Source organism: Barbus barbus (genome assembly GCF_936440315.1).
Source record: "Barbus barbus genome assembly, chromosome: 24".
Classification (NCBI taxonomy): domain Eukaryota; kingdom Metazoa; phylum Chordata; class Actinopteri; order Cypriniformes; family Cyprinidae; genus Barbus; species Barbus barbus.
Window position 1 is genome coordinate 13354564 of NC_136752.1, and position 12892 is coordinate 13367455.

Here is a 12892-nt window from a genome sequence, read left to right on the forward strand (position 1 = left end):
CATCATTACTTCTTTCTTCAGTATCACATGGTCCTTCGGAAATCATTCTAATATGCTGATTTGCTAACATTATTTTTTATTATAAATTTTGAAAACGTTGTGCTGCTTAATATTTATGTTAGGTTAAACCATGATACTTTTTTTCAGGATTCTTTAAAGAATAGACAGATCAAAAGAACATTTATTTGAAATCAAAAATCATTTGGAACATTATAAAAGTCTTTGCTGTTATTGTTACTTTCAATACATAAAAGAAAGCATTAAATAAATAATTTGGCCCAAACTTTTGAACAGCAGTGTATATATAAATCTTATTTTATTTATCAAATATATGCTAAATATACTAAATACAAAGCAACATGTGGTAGCTAAATCTGCAAACTAACTATTTAACAAATAAACTGCATTAGTTTTTGTAGCTGTGTGACTGCAAAATAAAATAAGAAAATAATTAAGTAAATAATAATATAACTATAAAATAAAACAGACATTTAGTCTAATCATTTTAAATGATCAGACACCTTTTTTCCAAAGGTTAAACACTTCCCTTTCAGTGGCAATTTGCTGAAAAGGAAAAAGACTTGAGTTTCAAGCCCTAATTTGTACTCCATTTGTGGAAACTGCCTTAATCAGTTAATTCTTCCATTTGACGAATTGGAATGCAGTCTTGACATCAATGTAATTGATACACAGTGGTCTAGCCATAGCTAAAGACCTTAACATTGTTCCTGCCATTAAAAAGGCTTATCCTCTCCAGTCTTCATTAGTGTTTTAGTGAGGCTAAAGCCAGCTGACTTCAGCCTCTCGACACAGGTATAAAAATAGCAAGGCAAAGAGAACATTACAGCACCGGAAACAAATCAAGGCACAAATTGTTACAGAAATGTCTGTGACATTACAAATCCTTATGCACCCAACAGAATCATCTTTGCTCACACACACACACACACACACACACACAAGGCTTTTATAATGCGGCAGAGCTACAGTTCTCTCTGGACACATGCAGTCCCCCCTGAGGAAAAGAGAAAGAGAGAGAGAGAACGTGGCATTTGACACAGCCATTAAAAAAGGTGGCCACTTCTCTCCTTCTTGAATAGTCTCCATTATCTCTCCTCCTTCTCCTCTTTCAGTTTGCCTCTGCAGGACCATCTGAAAGGAGAAGCGGAAAGGATAAAGTGAAGTGCTGTCCCCTTGAGGAAGGAGAGTTGAGACTCATTACAGCAGTCTCCATGCCATGGCCCCTGCCCTCGGATCAGGGGCCAATTGTGAGGAAGCGCTCCCTGAGGATGCAAAAGACCCAGATCCTGTTTGCAGATCGGGGCTCGGTGATATGAGAATCATGTAATGCTCTGTCACTGATGATATATCGCATTCTTAGCCAAGACAGCACGTTTAGAACTTCAGACTAATAAAGTCCCTGCTAAGAAGTCAAGCATTAATAACTAATATGGAAAAGGAGTTCAGGCGAGTGGAGCAGGACCATGTACAGTCACATCCTCAGCTTAACCACAATACAGGAAAGTCTATGCAAGGAATGATAACAGTGTTGTGATAAAAGTCATTATAGTTTAGACGTTTTTAATTACTTTTTTCTATTTACATTTTTTAAATTTAGTTCCATTTCTAATTCTTTTCTTTACTGTATTTTTCATTAGTTTTAATGGAACTCTAAGGGGACGTGGTGAAAGGGGGGGGGGGGGGGGGGGGGGGGGGGATTGTATTTCCATGATTTTGTGCAAAAAAAAAAAAAAAAAACAGTTTGCTCATAGCAGGGCTATTATAGTTAATAAAAACGAAACAAAATCTATATTAAAAAAATTGTTACTTGAATTTTTTTTTAAAAACAAGAAACGTTAACAGAAATAAAATTATATATATAAATATTATATATACATATATACATATAAAAATAAAAATAAAGGTGTTTAATTTGATATACTGAAATAACTGAAACTTAAGCTGAAATAAAAGTTAAAAACTATACAGACATATCTAAAAATAAAAAGCAAAAAATACCAACAATATATTGTTAAACAAAAACACACACTATATTAATAAAACAAACTAAAATTAATTTGAAAATTGAAAACTCAAAACATATATATATATATATATATATTAGTGCTGTCAAACATTAGTGCTAAAATAGCATCTATAACACTGGTTCCCAAAAGCATAAAAATAAACAATTTTACTCCCATCTCATAATTGTTTTTCCATCATCATGTCCCCTAAGAGACAAATTTTCAATTTGTTATTACTAATAATACATACCAAAAACTGAACATTAATTTGTGGCCTTTTTATTGTATTGTTTTTACAGTTTGGGGCATTAAAATGAATTTTAATGCAGTTTCTGTTTTTCCCTGTAATGTTTTTATTTCAGTTAACAATAAGAACACTAGCTGCAATAATGAGATCAAATATTTATTTTGAATTAAAACTTATATGAACAAAAATTGTTGAAACAAATCTTCAAAATATCTTTTGTTAACTACACCTTTCAGAATTCAAAGCCTGCTTTATAAAGTAAAGCAATACACAGACAACACAGATCCACCTCAAGGCAAAAAGAGCATCCATTTCACAGGCCATAAGAGGACACAGCTGTTTTGTCTGACGGCATGTAAAATCAATGGAACACTGAGACTAGAAAGACTTCAATCTTTATAATCTCACTTGAGGCAAATCAACACTCAGGCTTACCTATCTCTCTTGAATTACTCTTGTTGTTTTTAAGGGCAGCTCATGTCAGCTGATGCAGACTTTAAATAGCTCAAGTGGTTGTAACATATAGATTGATCACACTTCCAGATCCATGTGAAGCCTAAGGCAGTCCGTCAGCACTTTATGTGTATTATGGGATGCTGCCAAAAGCTTATCGTGTAAATGGTGAATAAGAGGCATATTGACAGCGATGAAAGACTTGGTGATGTGCGTGCCAACCCCACGTGGGAGGCCAACAGACAGCTGCTAGGCTGCTCTCCACAATTCCACAGCAGCGTGTTTACTGGAAAAACATCTCACATAAGCACTCACATGGACACCTTTACATATAGTCTATACATTGTTTTCTTCCACCTTTACTTGCCCACTCACACAAACCCATGAAATAGCTGCATATTCTTTTGCATGTAGCAAAACACGTCAATGCAACATAATAAAATGCACAACAAAAAGAAATTGGGAAAGTTAAAAATCAAGCCAACATGATGCATTGAGATTTTTCAGTTCAGTTTGCACTGCATGACTTTAAAACATAAAGTCATAAAAGCAAAGATTTATTAATATCGTATGAAATAGTTTCAATTGGTAGCATGATCTAATCTGAAATAGTTTCAATCGGTAGCAAGATCTAATCTGACTGGCTGCCAACTTCCTTTTTCTGATTAAACATGCTCTTAAACGCCACATTAACACACACTGTGCTTGTTCGCTTTGAACATCAGTCAGGCGGTCTTATACTGTTTAAATTTTAAGTTCTTGGTCACATAAAATTGCAACTAGGACCAGGGACGGATTAACGCACGGGCCTATCGGGCACGTGCCCAGGGCACTGGACCAGAGGGGGGCCCAGCCGAAAAACCGCTACTCCCGGACCGCGATTTCCCCCTCAGATTTTTGAGGCAAGTTGATTTTGAATGCAGCTTCCAAAAGACAAAAAATAGTGCCAATCATGTGTGATTGGCGCATTATAACCAATCACACATGATTCTGTTGAGTTTATGAGTACATGAGTCCAGATGAGTCATCGCCTTTGAATCGTAATCTCCAGTGGCGCAGATGGTAAAGCGCATGCTTGTTTTGACGCGATGGACCAGGGTTCTAATTTTTTTCACCCACCCCAAAATCTTTCCACCACCATGAGCTCTTAGGGGCTCCGTACGATCCCGCCTTTTGCCGAACTTTTTTTCTCCCTTTTCAAATCTCAAATCACATCGTAAAAGCATTTATTGTCAACAAAAATTAAAGAAATAACCAAAAAGTTGAAAATAAAGTATCGGGTAGGGTTAGGGTAGGTGTCGGGAGGGCTTTATTGTATCAATAAGGTGGCATCCATTTAATAATTTGAATGAAAATTATTAAAAATTTACACTCAATACGTTATTATTGAATACTGTTTTATAATGTAATACAATACAGAAGTGCAGATAATTGCCACTATTTTGCGAGTAGTATAAAGTATAAAATAGTATAAATAGCAGAGAATCTTGCTATTTTAACCGTGTAAATGTAATCTATTGCTATTTGCACTTAGTTTAAATAACATATCGCTAAAAATACTGCTATTTTCACTTAGTGTAGATAAAATCCATTACTATTTGAATTTAAGAAAAAATGAGCGCAATTTCAATTGAGGGGGGTCTTTAATCAGTCCGTGCCCAGGGCACCGGTGAGTCATATCCGTCCCTGACTAGGACCATGTCCTGATCTTATGCCACATGTCAAACATCTGACTAGGCAAGACTAAAATAATGTCGACAATCAATAAACCTCAGTGTGGGAAAAGATGATCATTGCACAATGAATAACTTACAGCAATAGCATAAAGTCAGCAAAACCCAAAACAATACACTGTCCGCACAATTTATTTATGCTGCAATGCATTATGGGAGCTTGCAAGTCAGCAACATTGTTCAATATAAATCTGTTTGTTCTGACGACTCTCTCAGGCTAGTAGCGACAACATTCTTGGGGAATATTATTATTCTTGCATGTGTTTTTACATGTATTCAAAGTCACATTTCTTAGAAGGCTGGAAAAAATGTTATTCCTTGGCATTTGCAACGCGGAGAGACAGGCCATGATTCAGATTCAAAATTTTCAGGTTTGACAAAAGAGGGAAGTAGATTTATAAATTGCTCTGATTATTAAACCCTGTGCGGAGGAGTCTCTGCTGTCAGACAATTTGTGACCTTTTTTCTGGCTCCATCGCCTCTCACTGTCTTTCTTTATCTCTCTATAATTCTCTATTCAATTACGGCGTGACACTTTGTGTCAGCATCTGACTCCATTACTTCCAGCAAGAGGAGAGATGTCCACGGCGTGTGCATTAGGAAATAACCACTGCCAATCTCCGGCCAAAGGTCCTGCCTTAATCAAACGGCTTTGAGGATAGTTGTCGATTCAATCTCAAGCGCACACTTTAGAAATTCCAATAGAGAAGGTTCAGACAGGGGCAGACAAACTTTGAGATTTCCTGAGGGCTAATATGTCGCCTTTAATAAAACACATTTGTCCAAACTGCCAAAGGTTTGCTTCAGATTCAAAATTGTTCATTTTATTCTGATTAAATGCTGTGAAAACATCTTGCCTTGCTGACTTAGGATCATGCCCAATGCTATTCAGGTGGGAAACCCCAATCTCGTTAATCATTCGCTGATTTACCAATATGTGCCAGTTTTTGAGACTGAGAATATATACTACTGTTCTGTTCAAGGGTTTGAGGTTAATAAAAAAATAATAATAATTCTTTAATTTATACTTTTATTCAGCAAAGATGAATTAAATTTATCAAAAGTGGCAATAAAGACCTTTATGGTCCAAAATATTTCAATTTCTGAAAAAAGTTATTTTTCACAGAAAGCAGCACAACTGTTTTCAACACAGATAATAATCAGCAAATCAGCATATCAGAATAATTTCTGAAGGATCATGTGACACTGAAGACTGGAATAATGGCAGATGAAAATTCAGCTTCGTCTTCACAGAGATAAAAACCATTTTAAAATACATTCACATTGACAGCTGTTATTTTAAATTGCACTTATATTTCACAATTTTACAGTTTTTACAGTATATGACCAAATAATTGCAATCTTGGTGAGAGAAAAAAAAGACCTTTAAAAAATCGTACTGAGCTTAAATGTTAAATGATAGCGTAGGTCAGGATATATTGTTTCCTTAACTTTTAAAAGGTTAGTGTGACATATTTGAATTGGACGTGACCACAAATGAGTTTATGAGTTAAATGGAGCATTTTATAGTATTTTAAGCTGCTTTTTGGCCTTTTTGGATCTCAGTAGATCTAGTCCCCAAATAATTTACTGGGTATATTCTAAACAGCTTCTTCAAACCTTATTTTGTGTTCCCCTGAAGAAAGTTTGGAATGGCATTTTGTTTTACTGTTTTTTTAAACCTTTTTTAGTTGTATGCTAATTCACTGTAGTCTCCATCAGCAATAAAGATGAGAGAAATCGAAACATTTTCATACAGCTATCCAGGATGAAAACACAGAGATGGTACAAACCCACAAATACATGGGAATCCATCAAACAGCAGACTCGACTGGACTGACAACACAGAGATGCTGTAGCAGAAAAAACAGAGAAGCCTGAACTTTCTGAGGAGGCTGTCAGAGACATTCTACCAATCTTCTAGGCTAGAAAAGAAGATGATGGTGCTACTGGAGTCTGTAACAAACGAATCCCCAAGTAAATTCTCCCTTCAGTAGGTCTGGTGCCATTAGGAGGTACAAAGTGTCTTTCCTGCACTCATCTGCATGTTACTTCTGGTGGCCACTACAGTGAGAAGTAATGATATTGAACAAGCACAAACATTCTATTTTTGGAACCATTAACATAATGCATTAATTTTTTTTCTGTGTATGTGATGGTATAGCATTGTATGTGTTCTTGCACTGTCTACTTGGAAGTATGTTGGTGCACCTGCTACTCAGTGACAGGGTGACTAGGGAAATTCGAAGAAGAAACAGATCCTATTAAGATAAACCTATATTTACACAGGGTACACCATTCTTAGTGCCTGTGATCTTTGTGAAAACGATTTTCTGTTGGCCATTATGGATCCTAAGCATGTTAGAAAAACAGACTATTTTCAGTTTAGATACAAATCAGATACTGGTTCCCTTTGGTAGTGAACACAAAACACAACCAGCTCTCTGTTCTGGTAAACTGTGGTTAACGTAAGATAGCACTTTCGTTACATCTGTGGCTTTCTAATCTGCATTCTTATCTCTTTTCTGTTGTTTTTGTTTGTTTTTTCTCTCTGGTACTAGTCTTATGGTCTCCTTAATGGTATTTTTGTTCTATTGTGATACGTTCTCTCAAAAGTTTCATTTTACTCTATTGTATCGAATCTTCCAGCTTCCCTTTTGTGCTTTATTGCTAAAGTATATTTTTGTTCTCTGTCTCGTTTATTTTATTGTAACATCTGCTTATGATCCTTGATGGTCGTTGGGACTTTATGTCTTAAGAGACCCCTTTTAGCCTTTTGACGGTTGCATATCATTCACAGACCTGGCCCCACATTCGACCGCTATATGAGTGCTAAATCGTCAATGGTTGAATATCTTTTGTCTCTTTTAGAGTTTGTCTCTTTTTTTTGTCTCTTTGTCTCTTTCTTGATATCAAAATGATCTGCAGTGTTGGGGAAAGTTACTTTTAACAGTAATGCATTACAATACTGTGTTACTCCCTAAAAAAGTAACTAATTACGTTACTGTAGCTAGTGTTTATGGAAAGTAATGTGTTACGTTACTTTTGCGTTACTTTTTAAATATGAGCAAGGCTTGATTGTTTTTAATACAATAAGTTCTAATTATAGCAAATGTAAAAGCCATTTCACACCAAAAAGTGTAATGAATAAACTTCAGGCTGAAGGAAAAGTAAAGTCACGTCTGTAAAGGAGAACGCAGGAGAAGAAGGTTCAACACTCTAATAAAAAAGGTCTAACACACGCAATAAAAAAAACAATGAAGCACAATTGTTAGTTTATCTAAAGTCATTTTTGCTTATTAGTATGGTTGAACTGGATCATCAAAAGGTCAGCAGCAAAGACATTGGTTAATAAAATGGGATTAGATACATTTGTGTTGTTTAACATATTTAATTATTGCAGGTTTGCATCATATTCTGAGTTTGCATTTCACTGTTTTAATTCATTTTGATGAATACTAAATCTGTTTTTTGCAAGTGCGATGAATTAATGCACATTCTCATTTAGTATAGGACTACGGTAACAGCATGTTCACACAGCGCATCTCTCAGTCAATAAATGGGGAAAAAAGTAACTCAGATATTTTCTTGTAAATTAAAAAGTAATGCATTACTTTACTAGTTAGTTGAAAAAAGTAATATTACTACGTAACTTGCGTTACTTGTAATGTGTTACCCCTAACACTGATGATCTGCTCTTTATTTCTCAAACAATGATGTACACTATGTGATCGTGAAATGCATCATACTATTTTTACTGTACTGTGGGAAAATTTACACCGATTTGCCAGAACACTCATAAAACATGCAAATGAGGTGTCAAGTGTCAAGTGGGACAAAGAAACACTTTCCCGCTGAAACTATGTGCCTTGTTAACTAACCAAAATGGGTGTTACAGGGAAACCAGATAAAACTTCTCCCACACCCAAAAGGCGAGTCTTCTCTTTACGTTCGGTGCCCTGGAGACACACATATCACCTTGGAAATCCCACGGTGACCAGAACGAGGTCACTTCAACATTCCGGTTTTGTTACATGCTCTATGAGCAATGTATTAGGGAGGAAATTATTTTTCGTGGCCAGAGAAATAATTTTCCTTAGAGTCAATAGACGATTAAAAGTGTCCGCACTGTGGACAAACAAATCATCTTATTTTACTATTAATGCTATAATTCCTGAAGATGAATATATAATTGATAACAACCCATTATGATTAATTATGTTAATCTCACTTTGAGCTAATTTGCTACATTATACTTCTTTTAACTGTACTTTATCATCCCTTTGCTGTGCATGTGTCTTTTTTTTTCTCTTTGAGAGTGTTTGTAGCGTGCCTACACCTTACAATGTGACAAGCGTTACAAAAGAGCAAGCTGAGGATGGCCAGGGGCAGCCTTGCTCAGACGAGCCATGGTACATTGCATAAGCCCCATACGCAAATGAACAGTTCTAATGAGGTAGGAAAAACAGAGAGAATAAATGAACACAAAAGTGGTAGAAAATGTACAGCACATAAAAGAATTAATAAAATATATAATAAATGAAAGTAATTTAAAACATAATAATTAAATGCTGAACTATACGATCACATAACTAATCATTATATATGCAATTTTATTCTCAGAACTGTCAGCCTTAAATGCTGGTACAGTATAGCTGTCCTCAATATCAAATATATATATATATATATATATATATATATATATATATATATATATATATATATTTAAATCATTTAATTTCCCAGTCAGTGAGAACCCTGCTGTCATTGATTAGCCAAATATCGAGCTGACTACAAAAAGCTTCTCCAGCACATTAAAACTCAGCACAGTTGTTTCTCTACTTACATAAGAAAATTGGAGGGAAATATGCACTGCTTTTGCTGTTCTAACAATGATATGTAAAGGTAAAAAGCTTTATGAAAGTTGACTTTGTTTACCCCCCAGCTGTGTGTCTTGATTCCCCTAAGTGGGCTGGAAAACCTCAAACAAACTCTGCTGTCCGCAAACAAAGGAGAAGACCTACAGGGAGGTGTTGGGTTGTAAATGAGGGACAGAGACACAAAGCCTCAGAAACACCTACATCATTTCGACAGCTGCACTCATGAAAGGTTTCATTATTTTGAGGTGGACATGCTGCATATGACGATATAAGAGGTATATGAAAAACAAATTGCTTGAACAATTTAAAATCTTGCCAGAATTATGCTCAGAGATTGGATAATTTTTGGCTATTACATAACTGACAACAATTCAGAGTTTTTATAGCTTGGCTTATTGCACCCCATTCAACTTTCCTGCCAAGTGCGATTCAAAGCGTGCTGGTGTTTTGGGGTTTTAACTAAAATGACGAAGGTAGTGGGTTTTTTTCTTTTCTTTTTTTGAAGTCAAACCAAACCATGATACCTCTTCTTCTTTTGATACCTTACTATCCTGCTAACTTCATAAAGACAGCATAAAACACCTCAACTAGAATCCAACTGAGATCCTGCCAAACTCTCTCCAATTTATCCCATAAATCACACAGTGCTCACATCCTTTATATACCACCTGCACACTATTGGCTTATTATAGCTGCATAATCAGATTGTAAATAATTATCAGCTCTACAATTCTAAAACGTTCCACAAGGAGAATTTTGACATGTTCATCATCAATACGTTCTCTATTCTTCACTCCTAAATTTAAATTTGTATCACCGTCAGCATGCAGCCTCGGTTGGAGCTGGCAGCTCATTGGCAACCTATCGGCACAGGCTTTAGATACATTTTTAAATGTACCTTGGTGAAATTGTGGTAAGGAAGAAGACGCTAACCTTGCCTTTTAATTACATGCAACCTCTCATTTTTATTCTTGACACGCAATACTGACTCTTCCTGACTTTGTCTTTGACTTGTGCCTTGTACTGACGGCTGTAAAAGTGTTCATTCATCCAGACACAGAATGCATGAACTTCCTTGTAAATTAGTTATTTAAAAAGCCTATGACAAGAAAATAAATGTAAATTTAAACGCAAGAATCAATTATCTAGCCCATCGAGATTCTAACAGCATATCTGAATTAGTAATGGGATGAGGGGAGGATGTCCAGAAACAATATGAGATCTGCTGAACAACTTTATCTGCACTAGAATTCAAAATTCTTCCGCTCACTGCATCGCTTAAACATTACACAATGATCACAGTGACAGAAGAGCTCAGAGAATACAAATATCAGCATCTTGTTACTACAATGACTGTGATTAGGATTTATAAAAAGCCTTCTTCTCAAAAGATACAAGCTCTGCGTCAGATTTAGTAAAGAGTGTGTGGGAGATCCAGAGACCTTGGAGGTCAGAGATCTGCCCACGGCAAATGTCAGGGCATGGTATTATGAGCTGAGAGGGTACCACATAAAAAAAAAAAACACACACTCAAACACACACAAGCACACAGTTCATTAGAAACAACTGTCTGGTCTCAATGTATACACAAAAACACCCAAATGTCTTTAACTTTTAAATTTGTGTTATGTGAAATAGAGTGAAGAGATATTAACAGCTTTTTTTGCAGTAACCATGTGTGACCTCTGCTGGTGAGGTCTTTTGACACAAACTCATACAGAAACTGTGGCAGATTTACAAGGAAACTGTATGTGACACAAAATGACACTGCAATTGACGCCACAGGAGACAAGCCTTCCACACATGAGAAGATCCACAGCAAAACAGCAGAGAAAAACTGCATCAGTTTTACTTTTGCTAGGATCAAAAATAAGAATTGAACATGATAAACTTAAAGTATCAGATTTAATGTTTGGTTTAAAGTTTAACTCAAGTAAGCAAGAAAGGTGTGTTGTGTGATGAAAAGCTGAAACTGACAAGCGTCAGCTGACGCAAATAATTGTTTTCCCCGCGTGAGATTCTGTTGATGCCATATAATAATCAAGTCTAATTTATGCATTACATTAATGCTGATAATGCATAGCAATAGTAAAGGTAATGTTTTGGGAAGCGAGCGATGTTGTTAACTGTGTTTAATTACTATTATTATGGTAATGAAGCGGTCATGTTTAAATCACGACTGTTTTTCCGTTTTGTAGCTCTCAGTTTTAATGTTTTATTAAGCACTCAATAAAGAAGAGTTTATAAAAATGACTTGAGATGCGTCAGATCTAAATATTTAATCTTACTTTGATCAGGAAAAATTGTTTGTTTCCATTTTTATGGAAAGAAACTCACGAGCTTCACTTTTACGCATAATTCTACGCATTATTAAACTTAGAAAGAAGAAAAAGAGAGACAATTGAAATATATCTTAAGACATCATAAGACTTTCCCCTTTGCTTAATCGGGTACTGCAATCTGAAGAAAGCGATCATCTTACCACTTGAGCGACGGACAATATTTTCCAAAAAAGTGTTCTGTGGTGCCACCAGTCCTCTTTTTCCCCCGTGCATTCTGGGCAGCGTCGGTCAGGCTTGCGGACTTGCTGGAAGCTGGTCGTTAAAATGATACAGGCGGGATGGGAATCTATCGGTGGGATGGAGAAGATCATGGTAACGCTGCGCCGTGCCTGACTGGTATGGGTTCTTTGTACCACGAAGCGCTCGCAGTTCTGCAGGCTCCGCGCTCCCCTGGTTTGCGCCTGCGCACAGGCGAACTGTAACAATAAAAATTGACTGGCACAGGAATCTCGAGCGCGATGCCCGGTGCCATGGAGATAGTCACATGCAACAGATGGTGCCTATTGCGCGCGAATTAGTTACATGGAAGCTCAACAGTTACTGTAGATGATGATGGGAATGTCATTTTAAGTGAGCAGAAAAAGTAAATGTAACAGTTCAAGTGAGTTACTATAGGGTTATAAATTATAATCCATGAATTTACGGAAGGTTTATGCGCAATCTTGATTACACCGGGATGCAGAGTGCTTTTAATTAGCCTACGTCAATATGATGGTACCACGTCAGTAGCCTATTCATCGTGAATATTTCATAAAACTTTTTATGTTCATTCAACACATTTCAGATGAAACCTGAGTGTATTTCACCATAAAGCCTTCGAAAAAATATGAACAAATGAACACTGAATAAATTAATATGAAAGAAACTACAAGCTAATTATTGAAACGTCAAAATGATTTAATTATCAATCAGGAAATTTATCTTAGCTTGAAAAAAAATGAATGAACGAATTTGTTGTTAGCTTAATGGTGATTCAAAGAAAGAGAGAAAGTGAATGAATGAATGAATGAATGAATGAATGAAATCCAACTCCTGCCATCCTTCCCTGTGGCGCCATATTTTAGGAAATGCAGTTAGATTCGGGACGTCCTCCCGCCCCTCGTGTGCCGCTGAAGTCCCCTGTTTGAGTAGGCTGTGGACAGAGCCCCTATTGTTCCCAGCCCACTCCTGCCTAATATGGAATTCGCAAGGAAACCAATGATTTCCTGAC

The 12892-nt window shown here is 36.2% G+C and overlaps 1 protein-coding gene across 1 annotated transcript in view; it reads right to left on the reverse strand.

Moving 5' to 3' along the window:
- The window catches only part of kcnh5a (potassium voltage-gated channel, subfamily H (eag-related), member 5a), a gene marked incomplete at both ends in the record, with an annotated part of 93555 nt that extends 81660 nt beyond the window's left edge, over positions 1 to 11895 (reverse strand). The window contains one exon of the mRNA XM_079375580.1: positions 11823 to 11895. Coding sequence (XP_079231706.1) covers positions 11823 to 11895 — 73 coding nt within the window. The remainder of the gene's footprint in view (positions 1 to 11822) is intronic.
- Positions 11896 to 12892: the final 997 nt, after the last annotated feature.